This window comes from Daldinia caldariorum, assembly GCF_022478825.1.
Source record: "Daldinia caldariorum strain CBS 122874 unplaced genomic scaffold F4812scaffold_4, whole genome shotgun sequence".
Taxonomy (NCBI): domain Eukaryota; kingdom Fungi; phylum Ascomycota; class Sordariomycetes; order Xylariales; family Hypoxylaceae; genus Daldinia; species Daldinia caldariorum.
Window position 1 is genome coordinate 378,297 of NW_025953040.1, and position 22,611 is coordinate 400,907.

Below are 22,611 nucleotides of genomic sequence, written 5' to 3' on the forward strand. Positions count from 1 at the left end.
CAAGGCTAGTATCGAAACAGTTTTTTTCTCGTACGATAAATTCTTAAAAGAGTCTAAGGCTTTCTTAAGTCAGTAAAATAGTATATGCAAGATAGTATAGAGAGTAGGTAGAAGGAGAAAAAAATGGTTGAAAAAGACCAAATACGGAAGAGGGAACAATGAGATTGCGATGGGGTTTGTTTCTGATCGTCCACACTGGACCTTCCTCCCCACAGGCTCCCCTTTCCCCTGAGTTGAGCATCGATAGGGCGGTCTACGGGTCTGTGCGGGTCAAAGGCAAGTAATAAGGTACCTAGATACCTGTAATACCTCCATCTTAGTACCGTAGTACGTACCTTGGCGCATGACGGTTACCTTACCCAGGGATTACGTAATTTTTAATACCGGTTAGGTGTATGAGTCAGGCTTTTACTGGCTGACTGGGTATGCATTAAAGTAGTCGTAACAAAAACCCTTATTTGAGGACAGGGTTCAATGGAATAAATGAAATTGTTTACTCTCCTCTAAACGCTTGAGGTTGAACCAGCACATTGTCATGATCAAATAATTAATAACAATTTCTACAGACTCATTGATACTCCATATATACCTAGGTATATATATATCCGCTCGTTAACATGCACACTTCATAATAAGTATAGGTAATGTCTTAAGACAAGACATTAGGTTAGGTATTCCCACATAAGATCAAGAAACTACGTATTAGTAACAAGACCTGAATATGTCTCGTCGCAACCAGACTCAGATTCCTTCTAGTAACTCCTCAGGTGGAGCTGCTATATCCTCTGATATTCTTACCAAGGTTGGGAACTTTGCCTGCGCTCTTTTAGGCCAGGGTACCAGACCGGATGACCATTCCGCGGCGGTTAATGAAAAAGATCTTATTCATTTCCGAACATATGATGGACCTTCTCGGTCTTATGCGATTGGATGTTGCTTTCCCCAGGACCAACGATGCCGTTGCCGGGTCTGTGAGTGAGAAACAGCTTGAACACGTTACTCTAGGTCGCGCAACGGCAAAGGGTTGGGTCGAGAAGCTTCGTCACGCGTGGAATTAAAATGACGATGTCAATGCTCAGCTGTTAAGCTCTGAAGGATTTTACTCCGGCTGGGATTTCAAAGACAACTATAAGCTCGCGCAGATTAGAGAGGGAGCTGGTCAGGATATAGTATCAGTTCTATACGACGTTGAACGTTTGTTTGACAATGATTCCGATTCCTCGGATGAGGAAAGCATTAATAAGAATGGCGCTGTGTCTATAAACCCCTTTTTAGACCCCTTTTCGACTGACGATGAAGCAGATATTAGCAGCAACGTGGGACTGGAGAGTACCGAAAGCCAGGGAGGAAAAGAGTACAGTGCCGATGAAATAGCCTTCGGAGGCGTCCCGTCAAGAGAAGGCGGAGGAATTTCGTTAATAGGAGGCGAAGATATCTCGTCAAGAGGAGGCGGAGGCGTCTCGTTAAGAGAAGGCGGAGACGTCTCGTTGGATGATAGGAGGGATTATCTTGCTATCGCTCAGCTTCGCGCATCCGAGTTTAAGTAATAGCCTTCTCCTTTTTGGCACTTGTTATTAGTTACAACTAGCTCTAGTTGAGTTGCTTTACGTAGTAATCGATATATAACCCTTTTTAAGTAAAAGATATTTGAATCGTGATGGCCGTGGCATGGCTTTAACCTGTAACTCAGACATTTAGACATACCTCATATTGCATGAAAAGGGAAGATGTAAGTAAAAGTGCAGTATTATGCAATAAAACGGGGGTTTCCCATCGCGATGTTTGATAAGATAACATTGACATTGAATAACAACCTTGAAGCTCATAAAATTCATTGTAACTTTCATTTACTCAGCGACTCTGATTTTTTTCTTTTTTTTCTTCTTTAAGACAGCGGCCATGAAATCTACTCAATGCATTCCGTTATAAGAAATTTCGCTGGTCAGTCAAGACCGTACTTGAAGCTTAAGAGCGCCTGGTCTTCAAGTTCTGGAACGCCCATTCTGCGCCGGCTCTATGCTACAACGCAGCTTGACTTGCCTGCTTTAGACCGAAAATGGCGCCGGGTCTCGAAGCGCAGCGAGCTCCCCGAAGAGGGTCGTCAGCTTCGTGGAGGAACAGGTAGTGTCGCTGCTCTAAAGAATCATGACTCTCAGTCCACCAATAATCACATGTACATACTTTCTATGTTCCCTTATCCTTCAGGCAACCTTCACCTCGGCCATCTTCGAGTATACACCATAGCGGACGTGATAGCACGCTTTTATAGTTTACAGGGCCGTGACGTGCTTCTACCAATGGGTTGGGACGCCTTTGGGTTACCTGCCGAAAATGCGGCAATTGAACGCGGCATTGACCCTGCCGTTTGGACGAGGGACAACATTGCTCGTATGAAGGAGCAGCTTGAGTCGATGAATGCAATTTTCGATTGGTCGCGGGTTCGTTTTCGATCATAGCATGCAAGTATAGGAAAACCGAATGTTAATCACTACGTAGGAATTTGCAACATGTGACCCGGAGTTCTACAAACACACCCAGAAAATATTTCTTCTCCTTCACAAGCACGGTTTAGTGAGTCAGCGGAAGGCAACGGTGAACTGGGATCCTATCGACAAGACCGTACTTGCGAATGAGCAGGTCGATTCGGAGGGGAGATCATGGAGATCAGGCGCAAAGATCGAGCAGCGCGAGCTTGAGCAGTGGTTCTTCCACATAACCCAATTCAAGGAGTCGCTCCTACGGGATCTCAAGAAGCTTGGCGAGGATGACGCCTGGCCTGAGAGGGTCTTGACAATGCAAAAGAATTGGCTCGGACGCACAGAAGGTGCCTATTACGAATTTCTCGCCAATACCGCGGACAAAGGAATCGAGTCTCGCAAGTTAAGGATATATACGACAAGACCAGAAACTATATTTGCAGCTCAGTTCCTCGCTCTCTCTCCACACTCACTCCTGGTGCAACAGATGGCCCAAGAAGATCCGGCCCTTCGGGAGTTCGTCGAGCGCGTAAAGGATCTTCCCCCTGATACCACAGAAGGTTACGAGATATCGTACCTAAAAGCAACTAGTCCACTTTCTTCCCTCAAAGATGTCCCAGAAGAAAACCTCAAGCCTCTTCCAGTATACGTTACTCCTTACGTTAGAGGAGACTATGAGACAGGTGCAATTATGGGAGTCCCAGCGCATGACGCAAGAGATTTCGCATTTTGGAAAAGACACCGTCCTGACGAGCCTCTCAAGTATGCTGTCTCACCTGAGCCTAGCGGGTCTATCTCCTCTCTCAAAGACGGTCCTTACTTGGAGGCAGGATTTTTGACTCCTATTACCGGTTCTTACTGTACTAAGCCTTCTAGCGTTGCAGCGAAGGATATCGTCTCCCAGATCAAAACCACGTCTAACCTTGCAGAAAGTAACACTAAGTGGAAGATTAGAGACTGGTTGATTAGCAGGCAGAGATATTGGGGGACTCCAATACCTATCATCCATTGCAACACATGCGGTCCGCAGCCTGTTCCGGAAGATCAACTCCCTGTTACCCTCCCTAAAGTTGATCATCACTGGGAAAGTGGCCGCCCTGGCAACCCGCTCGAGTCTGCTACTGATTGGGTTAACACCTCGTGTCCAAAATGCCACGGTCCAGCCAAGCGAGATACAGACACGATGGATACATTTGTGGATTCTAGCTGGTACTACATGAGGTTTGTAGACCCTAACAATTTAGAGGCTCCTGTGTCCGAAGCTGCGGCGAAAAGCCAGCTCCCCGTGGACATCTACATTGGCGGGGTCGAGCACGCTATTCTCCATCTCCTCTACGCTAGATTTGTATATAAAGCGGTTATGAGTATTTTATACCCTGAAATGGGTAAAGAAGATGGGCATCTTAGTTCGCCGTTAGACTTCTCTGGGGAACCTTTCAAGCGACTCATCACTCAAGGCATGGTGCATGGAAAGACATATACAGACCCTGACAGTGGTCGCTTCTTGAAGCCAGACGAAGTAGATTTGTCGGATCCTTCTCGACCGAAAGTAGTAGCCTCAGGAAAAACGGGAACAGTGTCGTTTGAGAAGATGTCCAAGTCCAAACACAACGGTGTAGACCCAACTTCTTTTATCGCTAAATATGGGTCTGATGCTACCAGGGCTCATATCCTCTTCCAAGCGCCCGTCGGAGAGATTTTGAACTGGGACGAGGATAAGATTTCTGGTGTCACACGTTGGCTGCGCCGGCTGTATGACTTTGTGCAAACCGTTACTAAGTCTGAGCCAAAGTCTCATACTGGCTTTGATGGAAAAGCTTATTTCGGCCGTCCTGCGGATGAAATAAAGAAGATGAACGAAAGGGAATCAGCGCAATGGGCAGCAGATGTGGAGGTGTGGCGCGAGACGCAAAACACCATCGCCTCTGTTACCAATGCGTTAGAGAAAGTCTATCCTTTAAATACGATGGTCTCGAGTCTGATGGGCCTCACGAATATACTTGTTGAAAACAAGCTAGCTTCGGATACGATCAAGCGCGAAGCTACGCGGCAGCTTATCCGGATGATGGCGCCCATCACTCCTGCATTCGCCGAGGAGTGCTGGAGCATTCTTATACCTAACAGCCGGAGCATATTCGCTAAAGGCGAGTGTAGCTGGCCCGTCCAAGATGGGTCGCTGCAGTTCCTGGGAAGAAGTTACGTCTCTTGCGCCGTGCAAGTGAACGGTAAGCTACGGTGCGTGGTGGATGTACCATTGAAGCCAGTAGAGATCGCAGATGGCGGAGATGAATTCCGCAACTGGGTCACAGAAGAGATTCTCAAGTCACCCGAAGCGCAGGCTAAACTAGTTGGCGACCTTGACATCAGGAAAGCTACTAAGGTATTCCCTGTGAGAGGGGGTGCGGTGGTCAATTATGTGATTCCGAAGAAAAAGGAGTAGATAAAAGGGGGCGTAGATATCTGATTAGGTTGGCTAGACGTGTAATAAAAAAATAGATGGATGTACGAAGTATGCATGTATATAACAATTGCTAGAGGTCTGGGAGCTCTAAAATAACTCGAGACATAGCCCAAAGTGGTTGTTATCTTCCAACCTTGTATGAGGATTTAGAGGCATAGAGGTACCTAACTTTAACTTAGGTACAGGTTCAAGTGAATGAAAGTTCTCACTCATGGACCACGTGACCAACTCATATACGTACTACCAGTTATCAGCCAATCAAATTGTTCAATTACATTAAAAGGCGGGGCAATATCAATTAATTTTTACCTAACCTGAGAGGAGGCACTCGCTATAAGGCACTTACTCGCTATAAGAAATTCGCATTCACCATAAGAAACACAAACACATTCTATACTTGTCTTTCTCACTTCTCATTCTCACTTCTAATTCTCATTCTCATAATGAAAATACCACGAGTATCACCGTCGGCGGCGCAGCGCTTGAATACCGATATGCGGTACATAACCGCCCTGCTTCCTACGTGCAAAAATATGAGCTCGGCACAGAACGAGCTGCGCTGGATCCGCGAGAGTGTGGAATCGAACAAGCTCGCGCCGCTTTTCAGGGAAACAAAAGCCTCAAAAAGTAACGATAAGGTCTATAAAGCTACCAAGCTTTACCGTATGTGCAGCCTCAGGGGCCGTGGGTATCCCTTACAATATATCCTAGGGAGCCAACCTTTCGGCAATCTCGAGATCCGGTGCCGCCCCGGCGTCTTGATCCCGCGCCATGAGACCGAGGCTTGGACCACCCATCTCGCCCACGTCGTGCGTGACATCTTGGATGTCGAGGAAAGTGAAACTGGTCATGAGATAGGTTCCGAGCTAAAAATCATCGATATGTGTACCGGAACCGGCTGTATCGCCTTACTGCTTTACTCGCTGCTAAATCAGCGATTTCCAAACATGCAGGTCCGAGGGTATGATATTAACCCTAAAGCCGTCAGGCTTGCCGCGCGGAACTTCGATCATAATAGGAAGCATGAGCTGCTTCAATCACCCACGTCTATACAATTCGTCTCCTTCATGAGGGCAGACGCCTTCTCTGCAAATTGGCCCTTTACTATCGCCCACGAAGGGCGGCTCACTAATTACCTACACAAGAAAATTAGAAGAAAGCTTGATATAAAAGACGCAGGGATGACGTGGAGAAGGAATAGCTTCGGCATACTAGTCAGTAACCCGCCGTATATATCGCAAGAGGGCTTCGATCGCGATACCGAGCCGTCGGTGCGCAACTGGGAGCCCCGGTACTCTCTGGTCCCTCACTCACCGGAGGCTGCCAAATTATATCCAGACGTGAGGCCCGAAGATGTCTTCTACGCTAAGCTCCTGGACCATGCCGCCATCATCCGGCCGCAGGTGATAGCCTTCGAGGTCGGCGATCTGGCCCAAGCTATCCGCGTGGTGCAGATGGCATTCAAGCGGTATATGCAGGCAGATACGGAAATCTGGAGAGACTGGCCCGATGTACAACCTCGCGAGGGCGAGGAAGAGAGCGTGGAAGTCGCTGGTGTTAGCGTACCAATCAAGGGTAGCGGGAATGGGAGAGTCGTTTTTATTCGTCGACAATCTCCCTCATCCCCGAACTCTAACAGCGTCGCGTCCAAGCTCTTACCATCCTGAATAAATTATATCTAGCTAGAGGTAGGCATTCAAACTTTGATAAAGGGCGTGTTGTATATATACCTACTTGAGAGCGATATTTACAGCTAACACTTATCATACAGCTTCATGCACAAACTTTAGTCCATCCTGCGACACTATAACACGGGGTAAATCCGTCCTCTTTCACGGCTTGGTAAACTTGTCGAAGAACTCCATGATAATTTGCGACGCCTGTATATGCGTCGGTCCCTGGCCTGCCGCTACCTGTGAGAAGTTGATCTCGGTTGATGCCCAGCAGTGCCCTGAAGAAGTAGCCAAAAAGGTAAGCAAAACATCCACATGCAGACGGTACATGTCTAAATAAAACTCCGAAAAGAAAAGAATTAAGTTAGACTTACCCATATCATCGACCTTCCAATGCTGCAGCGCACCATCTTCACCACCACAATTCCAGGTGGTATGGTGCACGTCTCCATCAAAGCTATCCTCCACCTTCTTCGCGCCATCATCGCACCCATTCCGCTGCGACCACCATCCCAACCACGTGGGAATACTCGGCTCCTCACCTCCTTCACCGTCCCCGCCGTCGTAGTGCACGCTACCGTCAGCACCTCCGTGGACTTCGAGTAAAGGCAATGGACTTCGCGCTGGCTTGCAATCCCCGTGCGCCGCGTCGTTATCCGTATAGTACGACCCTGAGGCGGGCGCAAAAGCGGCGAATTGTCCTCCTATATCGTTACACGCGATTGTGTTGACGAAGCCGCCCCCGATGGACATTCTACTTGAGTCAGCACTCACGTCAAATAGCGCTAGATAGATTGATGAGGCTTCACCCTGTAGCGTAGATTCGGCTGTCATCTACACAATATGATCCCCTGACATCGTCCAACAGGTCCAAGACGAATTGCAGGTCTTCCTCAACCGAGGCTTCGGAGTAATTCGCGCCAGTCCAGGCGCCCTAGATAGCGTTAAGTGAATACAGGAATTAATTTTATAGCAGGATGTGGAGGACTTACGCCGAGACCGTTCGGGTAGACCATGATTTTCTAAGTAGTTTTCTGTTAATACCCTAATCCAAAGTAGTTTTTTACCTACATCGCCCACCGGTACCCCCCTCCTCATCATAATCATCATTATCATTATCACAATGTTAAAAATTGAAAACTTCATACATTTGCGCTGAACCTATCCGAGCTCAACCCGGTATCCACCTCGAAAAACAACCCGATGCTACTCGACCCGTGGAAACCAACCACGACCGGGTACGGCGTCGTCTCGCTGTAGTTCCCCGGTAAGTGGATGAAGTAGTTCCGCCCCTTCCCGCTGCTCGTGAGTCCGTGGTATGTCGTTATCCCGGGGAGCAGGTGCGATTTGCCGCACCCCGCGGACCCGGCTGCTGTTGGGGCGGCAGCCGCAGGGGTGGTGCCCAGAGCGAGGATACCGGCGAAAGTAATGGGCTTCATCGCGCGATAAAAATGGATTTACATTAGGTAGGTACCTATAATTAGAGATGAAGAAAAGGGGGGGGGGGGGGGGAAGGGAATTAAATAAAATCAATAAGTTTGGCAAGAGGATGGAAAGGAAGATGAAGAAGATTCTTATCTCAGGTCATGAGTTAAGCGCATCTGATCCAGGGGTTTGGATGCATGTAGGAGCTGCCTACGATCGGCGGTACCGGATTCTATATTTGGGTGGGCTCGATCGCACACCGAGCGAACAAGGGGCGGCACGGCACGCGGTAGGTTATTTGAAAAGCTTAGCATCGCATTAGGGAACCATTTTAGTTTCGTTTTCACTTTCATTTCATTTCACGGGCGAGAATTAAAACCGTCACCTGCCCGAATAGTCAAGTCAAGTCAAGTCAAGTTTGAGTCTGTGATGTAGTGCAATAAGCCCTCAAGCATCTAATCTACCTAGGTAAGGTAACTAATCTATCTGGTTGGTTGGGCGCGCGCGCAGGGGCGGATATTAGCTTCGCGGGGGATGTAACGTCAAGAACGTAAAGTAAGAACGTAAAGTACTATGTAAGGTTATTGTTATTGGGTGAGGTAGTATACATGAAATAGGTACCTTAAGTTAGGTCAGGTGAGGTGAGGCAGATAAACAGTTAAAGACAATGGAAAAGGCCAAGACACAGGCGGAATAAGTCTTGGGAGTGGGAATTGTGATGTCTTGTGCTTGGTGGGTGTAGTCGCGTTGCTTGACACCTCCTCCTCATCCCGTTGCTATTCGCATGAACTCGTCAACTGGCTGGCTGGTTGAAGATTGAGTAATAGGTACCACCACACCACCACTACTACCACCATCACCATCACCACCACTATCCTCACCATCACCACCGACAGGGTTGTCTAGGAGATAGGACTGCCGCAACGACGCGTTTGTGCGTGCCAAATGCTTCGTTTGCAATAATAACAACAGCAATTCTCCTCTTCGATATCTCCCTGAATAATAACGCTGTCGCTGGTCTCCGTATAAAGTCCCGTCGTATCATTATAACAAAATAAGTCTTGAGAGTGGGAACTCTAATTGCTGCTTGCTTGCTGTCTGCGTTGTTCGACACCGCCATGCGCAGGAATTGGCTGAAAAATGGCTGAAAATGGGATAAAGATCCGGCGCCACCCCGATATGAGATATACTCGAGTAATCAAACCCGCCTGCACGACTCGGTAGCGCGCGCCAAATGCTTCGTTTGCAATGATAATGATATTTCTTTTCTTCTCAATATATTCCCGAAGAATAGCATCATGACCATCATCATCGCTGATCTCCGTATCAAGTCCAGTCGTATCAAGAGGTGTAATAAAATAAGTCTTGAGAACGAGAACTGATTGTTATCTGTGTTGCCTGGCACACACCATTCGCAAGAATTGGCTGAATCTCAGGCACCGCGCCGCATTGGAGGTACGCGCGTAGGAGGTAGATAGCCAAGCCGGCCGTCCTTTCCAGGAACCCTAGACTAAGCAGGCCGCTCGCCCATCCCTAGTGTGGCGAATATCTTATGGGTCGTGAATAGATGCCACCGTTAAGCGTCGGGATACAGAAGCCAATAAGCAAGCTCGGAAGTCGCGTGGTATCGTGGCGAAAAAGACCCGTTTGCATCTTTATCAAGGCTGAGTGCGAACCAATAGGTACCTCGTAGTCGCTAAAGGTAGCTTTGTAGACGAGGAGGTTTAAATGGAAAGATAGGTGAGGAAGCTGGCTGAATAGAATAGTCGCGAGGCCAGTCTCACGGGGAAATAGCAGCCACATCTCCTCGCAACCATGTAGCACCTCCTCGGAACTATGGCTGCTCATCCTTTGCCTGCAATATTTTGTGCGATAATAAGAGTTTTCCCTTTTGTCAAGCGAAACGCTAATTCTGCCCCTTGAACCCCCAGCCATTCCACGCTGCCATAGACCGCGTCCGGGGTGAAGCTTGCGGTAGCAAATAGAGGCCAATAGACGGAAAAGTAATCATCTTCTGCTCTCCTTCCTGAAATATGTCTCAGAAGCGTGGACCAAACCCATCCCTAAACGAGTTGCCGGATGTGTGTAGTGTGTTGTATGCTGCTGTAAGACTTCCGCCATGAGCCAAATAGTGAGTGACAAATGAGTAATAGTGACAAATGAATATGCCGTCCAAAGCTGGAAGTAATATGATTCCGGGATAATTCGACGATTGACGCGGCTATCTTGCCTTTGTGCTGCACATCATTTGATATTTTGCGCGCCGGTCACGGTCCGGTCGGCAAGTTGCAATCTCGGAGGTGGAGTGAGTACCTAGTGGCTTATAATAGAAAAGCTGCCACTAGAATCAAGGCGAATAATGGTAATAGAACGATTGTGCCTAGGATGCTGCCTAACACAAGTGCAACTATTTTATAGACTTTGTTTGCAGCTGCGAAGAACACGCCATAAGTCGATAGGAAGGCCCAGTAGGCGAATAGTGATAGGGTGCGCCGCGCGAGGAGTGGGACTGGCGTAAGAAAGGCGCCGAAGCCCTTGTCGTCGACATTGCCTATCTCTTCGGCGATGACAACGACGCGGGCCCGCCACAGGAATACCTGGAGCTGCAATATGAGCGCAAGCACGGTGATCCCGGCCCAGCGCTCGGCTTGCTGACCCAGAAGTCGTCCCGGCGAGAGCTTTGTGGCAAATAGGACCGCCGGTGAAGGTATGTGTCTTTTATGAAGGGTGAGACGCTGACGAATCCTACTTCTATCCGAGTTAGCAGTCTGCCCGCCAAGTATTGACACCCAAAGTTCATATCATATCATCACTTGCAAACATGTAGTCCATTTTGTGGAATAATAGTAAGAGTCACTCGTGGTAGGTACGAAGCCGGGGTAGAAAGGGAAGGTGATGGGGGTGGGGACGGTGATAAGAACGATCATGGAAACGATGATAGAAACAGCGACGGGGTAGAAATATGATAGTGCTCGTGAGGATGATGATGAGAATGATGATGAGGAAGAGGATGATGATGATGATGATAGTGCAGCATAGGTCATAGGATGCATAGCAAAAGCAGTAGACAACTTCGAAAAAGCACTTACGGCAGTGACACCAGAGATAGGAAAATAGAATCCAAAGCAGTCCGCGAGAGTTAACAGGCATCGCCCATTGCAACGATTTCATCGATGATCTGGCGATGTTCAGGATGAAGAGGGTGAGATGACCATCAACAGTAGTCTACCCAGGCCAAGAGAGATAGGTGGAAGACTACTATGTGGAACATGCACAGGAAGAGGATATTTGGCCAAGTGATCTCATAGATGCTGTAGAATAGGTTCTTCAGGTAGATGATGGTGTAGGGCAAAATTCCGAGAGCCCAGTGGGCTACGGGAACAGGGACAGGGTCACGGTCGAAATAGATATTCCCCATCATTATTGTTATGGTACAGGTGATGGTGACCAAGTGATAATGATGTTTAAGCTGGGGTAAATAAGTGAATAGTTGAGAAGAGGCACCCCAAATTGAGTTAGAATATTTGTTGGGTTGGATTCTGGGGTTGTGTGTGAATCTCAGGGTTGCAGTGAAGAGATAACTCTTGTCGTTGGTTTCAGAATGTTTCAGAAGGTCGAGAGGAGCCCAGTCGTGTTGATTGTATTTGCTGACAGGTAGTTCACAATATACAAGTGGTAACTTGCAATGTATAGTATACGGGATAAATAGCCGCATACTTGTACTGTGGACAGAACCTAGAATAGTCAACAATGTATAGTTGCCGATGGACATGTAATCATAGTTGGCAGTGTATATAGTCGCCGATATGTATAGCCGGCGATGTGTATACAGAGTTGATAGTATACCATCGCCGGTATTATACATTGTTAACAATGCATAGTCGGCAACAGTAAAGTTCGTATAGAGACAACAACATGTAGTTAATGACACTACGTATAGTTCATAATACAGTTGCTACCTTGTAAAGAACGCATATCCATTGCACCCACTAAACCCAAGCAAGTTAGTTACCTCTTTATACATACATTGCACAATATCTAAAAATGATAGACTTACCATGTGGAGGGGGTAATCATACTGGAATAATGTGAAGCGTGAAGTTGACATGATCAGAACAGAAGCCACGGTACGGAGGGTACCATTCAGGTTGTTGGTTTAGACAATAGGTAATTAACAGAGAAATTAATACTTGTTGAATGATGACTGTTATGAGTTGGGTAAGGAGTAGATCTCCATTCCGGTTTGCGGGTGTGGATAGGTATGTTGATAAAGAGTGAATAGAACAAGTAGGTAAATAAGTAGACTGTGTAAAACAAGTTAGATTTCAGCCTTTCAATAAAAAATATGGTAGCTCAAATTAGAAGAGGCCTGAAACTTACATTAAACAAGCCGGAGGCGGTTAGGTTAGGATCATTGAGACTGAAATTGTTTCGCAGATAGCTTTTCAGTCTTTCCGTTGAATCAACAAGAAGTGATTAAAGTTGAGTGTAAGCATGCAATTAATGCACCCCGTTACACCGGACGGTAATTAGTTTGTAGTATTGAATAAAGTTGTTTGACGGTTGGTAACTTGAAGAAAGAGAGAAATGTAATTTAGGTAATCACGCCCTTTACTCCGAACGGTGATTATTAGGAACGGTGGTTAGTTTGTAGAATTGAATAAGGTTGTTAGATGGTTGGTAAGTTGGAAGAAGAGAGAAGAAAAAAAAATTCCATGGACCGGGAATGTGCGCAGACTTATATAGTGCCCTACGAAGCCTCACCGCCGACCTCACCGCCGTAGCAACAGCCGGCAGTTTCTAAGGAGGAAAGAACGACAAACCTGCCTAAGCAACCAGCACTTGCCTGTTGCAACGGCAGCCAAACAACACATTAGGCAAGCACGGAAGCTCATTAGGCAAGCACGAAAGCCCGTTGCTATTGCCACTTTAGGTCTTCAGTTCTTCAAAGACTCCGGCAGGAAACTACAGATTGTCTTGTTCCTGCCCGCGGCATATTGGTAGGTACATCAAATTAAGTCGCACTTGCACGCCGTTAATATCAACAACATAATGCGTTCCTTCCTCTAAGGAGCTTGTCTTTGTATTAGGTACCTGCCAGTTAATATCGAGATACCTACCTCTAAGGTTCCCATGTGCTCTACCAACACATCTTTCTACTTTTGTACCTACCTCTCTTATGACATCCGTTAACTATCAGAGACAAATGACAGGTAAGTGCCTAATTGTCACTTCGTCCAACTTGGGAGAGTAACTTCAGTATGCCTAAACATACCTACCTCCTAGGTATCTACTAGTTCTAGCTTAATGTTAACTCGTTGGCATTGCCTTTGACCGTGTAGTCATAAATTTGTATTCATGAATTTGTAGAACAGTAATACAATCTCTATTAGAAAACACAAATTAGTCTTCATCTAGTTGTTTCTTACGTTAGCTACATATTCATTCTCTTCAATAGGTTACAACATCAAAACCCCTGAATTATATAGGATTGCCTTTCCAGTTGAGAAATATAGTTAGTCGTTTAATAATCGTAATGTTTGTAATCATAGCCAAAGCTCCCAATTGGTTGATTAATACTCTATCTCCTAAACCATGGCTACGTGGCTCACGATCGACACAACCCAGTTATGCATGCCGTTGAACTCGCCGCATATCGGCGGCGGGAGATCATGCGGGGTTACCTGTAGATATCAGCCGCATTCTTAATTCGTAAATATATAGAAGGGGTCCTGCTGATCCCCTTATCAACTTCGCATTTGGTACACACTCGGAGAAAACATCTGTAACAATAACTACCTACCTCATCTACCTGGATATAGTTTAATGGGAGTGCCCTAGAAATCCGCAAGAGCCATGGACAGGTACTCTGTGTTCACCAAAGCTGAGAAATGGTGTATTGTCTCCATGGTCTCGTACGCCGCCTGGTTTTCGACTCTAAGTAGCTTTATTTACTTCCCCGCCGTACACCTGCTCTCCGAGGACCTCTCAGTCTCGGTTGATAAGATCAACTTGACTATCACCTCGTACATGGCGGTCGCGACGATAGCGCCCACGCTTGTTGGTGACGCCGCAGATGTCCTTGGTCGCAGGCCTGTGTACATGGTTACGCTGAGCCTCTACGTAGTGGCGAATATTGTTATCGCCTTGTCAAAGTCGTATAATGCGCTGCTTGGTCTTCGTGTCTTGCAGGCTTTGGCAATCTCGGGCATGAACTTGATTTATCTACCTAGCTTTGGGGTCGTTGTGCTGACGCTAATTGAGTGCAGGAACATTTTCGGTTGCTTACGGCGTAATCACTGACGTCGCGTCCCCGGCGGAAAGAGGTTCCTTCGTAAGCGCTGTGTCCTTCGCGTGTGTAAGGCCTCATAACTGAGTTCCTCCTCCTACTTTACTAACAGCAGTAAGTATAACAATTGCGCCAAGTATTGGACCAATACTAGGAGGTGCATTGAGCTATGCCGCTGGCTGGACTTGGATCTTCTGGTTTTTGTCCATTGCTGCGGGACTGTGCTTGGTTATAATCATTCTTTTCCTCCCTGAAACCTCTCGGAGTATCGTTGGGAATGGATCGGTTAGGCCACCAAAACATCTACGACTACCGATTCCGACATTAATGCGCCGCTGGGTACCTGATAGCGACCAGAGTGCGCAGCAAGCGCGGCGGATTCCCAATCCCTTGAAGTCTCTGACAATACTTACCCGTAAAGATAACGCTACCATTATCTTCGCCTGCGGTTTACTTTACGTCGTATATACATGCATTAATGCGTCGCTCTCCGTTTTATTTATAAACATTTATAATCTCAACCAGTGGCAGGCCGGTATAATATACCTTCCTTTCGGTGTCGGCGGCATGGTGTCTACTTTCTTCTCGGGACCCCTACTTGACAGAGCATACCGAAGAGCCAGAACGAAACGTGACTTATCAACGGACAAAGTGGTTGGAGATGATTTGGACAATTTCCCAATTGAAAAGGCCCGTCTTAGCGTTATATGGACACCCCTGATCATCACAACTATGACAATTATCGCTTTTGGCTGGACATTACATTACAACAAGGTAAGCTTGCTCCTCCTCCTATTCGTATACTTAAACTTACACAAGGTAGCACATCTCAATTCCCCTCGTCCTTCAATTCGTCGCCGGCTTGTGTATGCAGCTCGACTTCAGCGTAAGCTCCCCCCTCCCATATGTATGCTCTTCCCCAGACTAGCTGAACGACTTCAAGATCTACAATACCCTCCTGGTAGATAAGAACCATAGAACCCCGGCGGCTGCCCAGGCTTCCAGTAACATCGTGCGCTGTACATTAGCTGCTATTACAGTATCTTTTCTTCAAAATCTGATTGATGCCCTGGGCATCGGTTGGACATTTACATTCATGGGCGGTTTATGCTTGGTTGTCCTAGGCCTCTTTTTAGTGGACTATCAGAAAGGGACGCAATGGCGACAATGGAGGATAGCCTCAGATTCATCGTAGTATGTTTTTTTTTTTAAAAAAAAAAAGAAGAAAAAAAGAGTGTTATCGGCAAATGATGCTGTTTGCTGTGCGATACTGGCAGAGGGGTTAGATTAAGTCCCGGCACCTGACAACGGCCACCTCCCCGTTCCTTGGACATAGGAAAGATCGCTCTGCACCCCAGACGGTACATAAGGACAGACAGTCCCTATTAACCCAATCTCCCGGAAGTACGAAGATTTCTCTAGATTGGTTTGCGATAGAATTATTAGATTGGTGGCGATTATGGGTTCCTGGTGATTCTGTAGGAGTCGTATGATTGCTTGGCATGAGGATGTTATGTGTGTTCGGATCAGAAGAAAGCCTCCAGGAACAGACCGAAAAGTTGCCAGAGAGATATATGAGGCGATCCTGGGCACGAAACGCAAGCGGAAGGGCGACTTCGGATGATATATCTCGAGGGAACGTCTTCGGGATAATCGTTGTTGTCGATTCCGATAATACTCCTAGGTCAGAACTCTTGAAATAATGCAATTCCTTCTCCTTTGAGTTATGGGCTTCAGAAGACGTCTGAACGAGCAAGTGCATTTTATCCTGGGTAGCAAGAACTCTGTTCACAACAGCATGATCTCCTAAGTTAGTCGCATAAGCCTGGACTTGAATTAGGTCCCAGGTGGTAATTTGTATCCGCCTATTCCCGAACCCCACAACTAGCTTCATGTCTTCCGGATGTGCAATCCACCTGCAGTCAGGCGCATCTAGTTCCACCGATTGGATAACTGTTAATGTTTCGATCGAGATTGTGTGTGCTGACTTGGACGTGAGAACCAAGAGACTCTTGGAGTTGGGTTGGAAAAGTAATTGTGTTATGGGGCCTTTCGCAATAGTCTTCATCGAGATCTCCGCTTTGGTTTCCGCAACTGGTTCCGAAGTGCTTGTGCCCGGGGTGATTGACTTAATGTAAACCTTTTTACTGGAGTCGGCAAAGCACATATACCGCCCATTTTGGCTCCAACTCATTTGCTCTATACTTAAAAATCCCTTCTTCGCATGAACGTCGATATCTTTTTCCTTGTGCAAGTCGACTATATGTACTGCTCCGGTCTCCGTACCGTAACTATATAAGCGTCCGGTTGGTGCTGCCGCCAATACCGTGATGGAGTCAACTTTCTTAGTCGAGTTAGAGTACATTGACAGGCTATGGTTGAGACTCTCGGTCTCACTTCCACCATCTATATTACCTTCCGTCTGATCCGAAAACTTCATCAGCGCATTCGGCTCCCATGCATTCCCGTAGTACCCCCTTATATCGTAAAAGCGCCGATGGTCAGGACTGAATGTCAGTCCTAGGACAGTATCTTGAGAGGTCAACTGATAGAGCAATCCAAGGTCGGATGTGGTGTGAACTTTCACAGTTCCATGTGCGTCACCGGTGGCGAGCAGGTTACCATCCCCGCTGATTGCTAATCTAGATGCTCCTGTTGGCATCTCAATAACCGCACCATCATAAGGACGCCATTTGAAAACAACTCCTTCGATGTACAGACCTAGTATTTCGGGGGAGTGCGGGTGCCAGACGGCATCGATGACTTCACCTCTCGCAGCCTCTTCGCGAGTCCTCCAACAATGCCCGATATGGACAGGCCCATCTATCTCCCACGCAGAAAGCGGATGACCTCGATAGGCGACAGCTATTAGCGTCCCGTCATTATTCAAAGCCATGTAGTTGGATGAATTTAAAAAGTGTCCCTCAAGCTCCGGTTCTTCTAGTTCCGCTACAAGCTCCAAGTCTGAAGATTCGTCGCTCAAGTCGAAGGATCGTATCCGTCGATCTTCGCTGCCGATGAGGATGCTGGTGCTATTTCTTATGAAGCGTATGGAAAGTGGTCGAGGTTTTGAAGGGATGTTATTAACTGAAAACTTGCATTTTCCACTCGAAGTCTCCCACACTTTAATCGTTGTATAGCCATAGGTAACTAGCAGGCTGGCAGTGCTGTTGAGTTCCATTCGGTATAAACGTTCACCGTGTTGGATGGGAGAGGACGGCGTTTCTTCAAAAGTTGAACAGTCGTACATATATACATGTCCTGGCGAAGCAAGGATACAAACCAGGTTCCCAGAGGCCGAGATAGACGATGCATAGCTGCCAGACCTGGGTGATATGCGCGCAAGGGAATCATCCCAGTTCTCGGTAGATATGCCTGATACGGCAATGTTTTTTACCTCTGCCTTCCCGAAGAACTGGTAGACCGAGGAGCTTCGAGGGCAGAAAGGTGGAATAAGTTTGTATATCGACTCTGGATCTCGGCGTAAATGGATACCGAACTTCCCTACTAACTTGACAAAATCTATGGACCAACTTTCAAGAAGCTCTCGTTCCACGATTTGTTGTCCTCTGTCTGTTTGTAGTGCGTAATAACGCCGTTGCCTAAGACAATATTTCGAAAGATTCCTCGACGCTTGAATAAGTATTCGCTGTTGGTTATTTGACGCAAGGATATGTATCCATGTCAGAACCCAGTGGCTGGTCAAAAATTTCTTAAGAACCTTTCCGACTTGTTCAGAATCGAAGGATGTTGACATTAAGTGTGATGACCAATAAGTTGAGGCGTAATCAATAAACTCGGGCTTTTGGTTTCGGTTCACCTTTGCTCGAAGGCCAATGGTCATAAGACACTTCATACAGCTCTTGAACATGCGTTCGTGGGCCTCCTGGGGATCGATGCTGAAAGGATGGCCATTGTCGCTCAACAAGTATTCGCGTGCAGTTTGGTGTATCATCACAACGTTCCCGCCGTTATCAACGGCTACAAATCCGCCACATAGGTCTACAATAGATCTTTCAAAGTCCAATATCTCGGATATGTCTTCGTCTAAGGCCTGCGATAACTCTGTGACCGTCAATCCGCGGAACGAACAAGCAATGCACTGTAGCATACTTGATGCTAATGACCTATCCGTCGGGGATGGCCTTTGGGCAATCGACGATGCCATGCGATCGTAAAGTGCTTCCATACCGACTGGCAATTCTTGAAGTGCGATCTCAACGTCTGCGAGTCTATGACATAGATTCAGCTTGCTAACAGCGAGTCGTACCCACTACACAATTAGTTTAACTGCGGAGGAGGGTTCTTATGCCGGAAAGGTTGAGACTTACAAGGAAATTATTCTGAGACCCCTCCACAATCCTTTGTATAATATTTTCTTTGAACTCTGAACCACCGGACATACTTAGTTCCTGCCGCACATAGCACCGTAGATCTTCCAAGTGACCCTCAATGTTTATTGTTCTCGATCTCAAAGAGTTGGATACTTTTTGAAAGGCAGATTCTATTTCCGAAATTCTACGACTTACGAGGACGATGCGAAGCGGGATTGAAGAGAAAGCGACGTCAGATAGGAGTTTGATGATCGCGCGAGGATCGTGCGCCTCGTCTAGGCCATCTATCACCCAGTATAGGGGCTTTTGGTCTTCCATGTTGAATAGTATGGATTTAAAGAGACGCTCCCAGATAGTCCTTGGATCTGCGGTTTCGTAATCAACGGCTTCGTCGGTAAGCTCGAGGAGTCTCTGTAAAAAGCTCGGGATCGTCAAAGCTATCTGGTAAGCGATTGAACGTAGCAACGAACTTAGGGTCCGTTTCTTCTGATCGCCAAATCTTATGAAGTAATATTGACAGCAGGCGTCTCGCTCCACCAGGTAGTTGATAATAAAGGAGGACAACACTGACTTCCCAGTTGCAGCCCCTCCGCTCAACCATAAGAGCGAGGATGTCGGTTCAGATACCTGATACCATTCGATGAAATCTTTATCTTGGAGGACCCATTCGCAAGTGCCTCGTACCCATTGGTCTCGGAAGAAACTGTAGTCTATGGCTGGTATCTCCGTAATGACTAAGAAAGACCTTAGATCATGCGATTCTCTTCTACTTGATGGGCCTGGCTTTCTCGAATTACTTGTTGATATGATCTTGCTGAGGAGTGACTTAAGTACATTCCTAACAGTGATATAGTTGGGATCCCTGGGGCTTTCGTACTTGCATACCCCGTGGTGGTCTGCGTTTAGTGCTTTAGAGGTTTCCCCAGGATATCCAAGTACGGAGGAGTCTTTCTCCAATACCATCTAAAGGATATTAATTAAAATCTACATATGAAGTGTGGTCTACGTACTATTCGGGGGCTCTTCGAAGTAATAGCAGTGGGTTGGGTTTCATAGAAAGAAACAATATCCAGCCGAGGCGCAATATGCCGGAATTGCTCATTAAGCTTTTGCAAGGTGAAAGAATTCTTCGCAAGGTCAGATATATACTGCTTCGAATTTGTGATCATTGCCGTCTGTAAGATACGGTTTAATGTCTCGGCAAGATGTGTCCCGCGGTGCGGCGTGGCAAGGAAGGTAATTGCGGAAATGGCCTTGATGATGGACTCGTATTCGGGATCGTTCTGACCTTGCATGTATGCCTTTTACTTGTAAGTATATTGGTATAGAGCTATTCGTGTTAAAAGCAGGTAGGTATGCGCACCTCCTTAACTATGAGCCCTCCCATACTGTGAACAACGAATATCAGCGGTACCTAGTGTCAAGCAAGATTAGGCCATGCTTCGAAACTACCAATCCACGGTGATACTCACACTTCCCATGCGCAAGTCTTCTTTGTGATCGTCTTTCGCAAATTTGAGATCGAAAAGAAGATCCTTGGCAAAGTCTAGCACCGAAGTGCCAATATTCCCAGATTTGCGAAAATTGGCATTGTAACCAAAGGTTAGTATTCTAGCTAAGCAAAGATCTGGCTCAAGAGGTAGGAATGTCAGTGGCCAGAATAGATCTGGATCTTTGTTTTTCGACCATGTCCACCGACTAGTCCCCCCAAGTCCATGTATAAAGACGATGTCTGCCTTGTGAGCATTTTCGGGGGTATATACCACAGTCAGACCAAGTGGTCCAGCTTCGGTTTCGCTGTGTCTTCGAGAGTTAAGATCACCATTGGCAACTCTTACAGGTGCGGATGAATGAAGACTCGCTCTAGACTCGACTTGATTTTCACGAATTGGCTCCGAAACACCGGATGGGCTTGGATTAGAACTTTGAGGCTCAGACGCGGTTCGATGAAACCGTGGTACGCGATTTTCGTCGCGGTCTTTCCTCCTGAAATGGGAGAGTCTTCGAAACTAATAAAACATTACTTTTAAGTCCAGAACAATGAAAGTGATAACTGACCATGTTGTCTGGGCATATTCTCCAGTCATGCAAGTCGTATTAATCCCAGGTGTCCATTGCCTATGTTGTTATGAGCATACGCTATGCACACAAGAGGCATGGGAAGTTAGGAGAAATATGGTACTGGGTCATCTATTCAAATTGTTCCTTCACGTTTGGCGAATGTGATGGATCGCCTGCTAACCCCCACCCCTTACGTACACCTATAACAGGGATATTTCACTTGAAGCGAATCAATGAGCGGATAGTTGCGATAAGCGCTTCCAACTTGGGCTCAGTGCAGCTTCAATGTGCACATAGGTAGATCTTCTGTAATAAAGCCACGATTCGTTCAGGACTGATAATTTAAGCGCCGAGATACGATTCAGCTGGCCTTGCCGACATTGGGGGCTAAGACCCGCTCCTGTAGTGTATGGTGAAATTTCCGAGTATCGCGCCGGCCTTAATACATTATAACCCTCCCGGTATCTTTTTTAACAAAGTCTCCTCACGTTTTGTAACGGGAGAAAAATGGCTGCTGACTCGCCCGAATTCGTTACGGGAATTGAGGGGAACTTCCTTATCAACAAGGCTGTCTTGGAAGGTAAGCAAATTCTTCGTAGCATTACTGTGACCTTTGCTGACATGAGATCCCCGTTCGCAGTTATGCCTAGTGGTACCAGTATCATATCTGCCGAGTCGAGCGGTATATCGGCGTGGACTAAAACAGCAAAGGTATCTGTTATACTTCCGGATGGCAGCCCAAAGAGCTACTTCTTGAAGGTAAGGGGATATTCCCACGCGATGATCAGCTTCTCACACAAGACATAATAAAGCGCGCTACGGGTCAAGGCGCCCGTCCACTAGTAGAGGGAGAGTTTCACTCTGCGAACGCTATCAACGATGTTATAACCGGACTAGTTCCGAAGGCAACGGGGTGGGGTGAATATCAACAAGACGGATCAACGGTATACTTTTTTCTAGGTGACTTTCATGATATGGATTTTTCCACAGCACCAGAGCCCGAGGCTTTCATGTCTAAGATAGCAGAGCTTCACCAGCGAGGCACATCTCCAAATGGGATGTTTGGATACCCTGTTCCCACAGTATGCGGCAAAATGGAACGTACTGTAACTGTAAGCACCCCTTGGCCACTCAGTTCACTCTATTGCATTATATGAGACACGAAGCGTGTTTTGGTCAAAACCCATAGAACCTACTTGAAGAATCTTACCATTAACTACCTCCTACGTCAATGTAGTGGGAAAAGAGTTGGGCGATGTCATTTACGCATCAGCTCAAAGACGTTATTAAATACGACAACGACACGAATGGTCCTTGGCCAGAATACGACGCGGCTTGCAAACAACTCATTGACGTAGTCATCCCTAGACTCTTAGGAGCTCTGCAGTCCGATGGTCGTGAGATCACACCCGCCTTGATACATGGTGACCTTTGGGAACGAAATGTGGGAACGGATATGAAGACAGGCGAGACAGTCTTATTTGATCCGGGATGCACGTACGCCCATAACGAAATGGAATTTGGAACCTGGCGGTGTACATGGGCATACTACTTCAACTCCTTAAAGTATATGCGCGCGTACCAGCGCCACATCGAGCCCTCGGATCCAGCAGAAGAATGGGACGACCGCAACCGTCTCTACAGCATCCATCCATATTTAAATGATTCGGCTGGACACCCGGGAAGTCCTTCGAGGAAAATGTTAGTGTTGCTTCCCAAATTTGAGGTATAATAAATAACACTTGACAGAGCTTATAACGACATGCTGTATCTCTGCGAGAAATATGGCCCTTTGGATACTCTCGAGAAGTATGATCCGGAAAAAGATATCAGTGTTACAGGAACCCTGATACCATTCGAGATAAAGCAGTTGGAATAGAGATAGATGTAT

At 46.8% G+C, this 22,611-nt stretch overlaps 7 protein-coding genes across 7 annotated transcripts; 4 read left to right on the forward strand and 3 right to left on the reverse strand.

Annotated features, from left to right (window-relative positions):
* Positions 1-1,828: 1,828 nt before the first annotated feature.
* On the forward strand, positions 1,829-5,194 carry F4812DRAFT_420022 (leucyl-tRNA synthetase). Its single transcript, XM_047933405.1, has 2 exons — positions 1,829-2,438; positions 2,497-5,194. Exons 1-2 carry the CDS (start codon positions 1,914-1,916, stop codon positions 4,915-4,917), a joined length of 2,946 nt encoding a protein of 981 aa, XP_047792020.1. The 5' UTR covers positions 1,829-1,913; the 3' UTR covers positions 4,918-5,194.
* A 97-nt stretch (positions 5,195-5,291) lies between these two features.
* On the forward strand, positions 5,292-6,626 carry F4812DRAFT_420025 (S-adenosyl-L-methionine-dependent methyltransferase). The gene has a single exon (XM_047933406.1). It carries the CDS (start codon positions 5,382-5,384, stop codon positions 6,603-6,605), a length of 1,224 nt encoding a protein of 407 aa, XP_047792021.1. The 5' UTR covers positions 5,292-5,381; the 3' UTR covers positions 6,606-6,626.
* On the reverse strand, positions 6,604-8,140 carry F4812DRAFT_420026 (carbohydrate esterase family 1 protein). Its single transcript, XM_047933407.1, has 5 exons — positions 7,760-8,140; positions 7,604-7,633; positions 7,421-7,545; positions 6,986-7,365; positions 6,604-6,889 (listed from the first exon to the last, which is right to left on the reverse strand). Exons 1-5 carry the CDS (start codon positions 8,048-8,050, stop codon positions 6,771-6,773), a joined length of 945 nt encoding a protein of 314 aa, XP_047792022.1. The 5' UTR covers positions 8,051-8,140; the 3' UTR covers positions 6,604-6,770.
* Positions 8,141-10,357: 2,217 nt separating this feature from the next.
* F4812DRAFT_457110 (uncharacterized protein) lies at positions 10,358-10,868 on the reverse strand (the record flags this gene model as incomplete). Its single annotated transcript, XM_047937110.1, has 2 exons — positions 10,358-10,787; positions 10,858-10,868. 2 exons carry the CDS (start codon positions 10,866-10,868, stop codon positions 10,358-10,360), a joined length of 441 nt encoding a protein of 146 aa, XP_047792023.1.
* A 3,024-nt stretch (positions 10,869-13,892) lies between these two features.
* On the forward strand, positions 13,893-15,564 carry F4812DRAFT_469802 (multidrug resistance protein; the record flags this gene model as incomplete). Its single annotated transcript, XM_047938910.1, has 5 exons — positions 13,893-14,217; positions 14,306-14,392; positions 14,438-15,099; positions 15,149-15,211; positions 15,269-15,564. 5 exons carry the CDS (start codon positions 13,893-13,895, stop codon positions 15,518-15,520), a joined length of 1,389 nt encoding a protein of 462 aa, XP_047792024.1. The 3' UTR covers positions 15,521-15,564.
* F4812DRAFT_300693 (uncharacterized protein) lies at positions 15,451-20,870 on the reverse strand. Its single transcript, XM_047931219.1, has 6 exons — positions 20,718-20,870; positions 20,132-20,668; positions 20,023-20,073; positions 19,670-19,960; positions 18,657-19,622; positions 15,451-18,598 (listed from the first exon to the last, which is right to left on the reverse strand). The coding sequence occupies exons 1-6, from the start codon at positions 20,718-20,720 to the stop codon at positions 15,608-15,610; spliced, it is 4,839 nt and encodes a 1,612-aa protein (XP_047792025.1). The 5' UTR covers positions 20,721-20,870; the 3' UTR covers positions 15,451-15,607.
* Positions 20,871-21,227: 357 nt separating this feature from the next.
* F4812DRAFT_457113 (Fructosamine kinase-domain-containing protein) lies at positions 21,228-22,599 on the forward strand (the record flags this gene model as incomplete). The annotated part of the gene is made up of 5 exons (XM_047937111.1): positions 21,228-21,300; positions 21,361-21,479; positions 21,533-21,832; positions 21,958-22,421; positions 22,470-22,599. 5 exons carry the CDS (start codon positions 21,228-21,230, stop codon positions 22,597-22,599), a joined length of 1,086 nt encoding a protein of 361 aa, XP_047792026.1.
* Between the last annotated feature and the right edge of the window lie 12 nt (positions 22,600-22,611).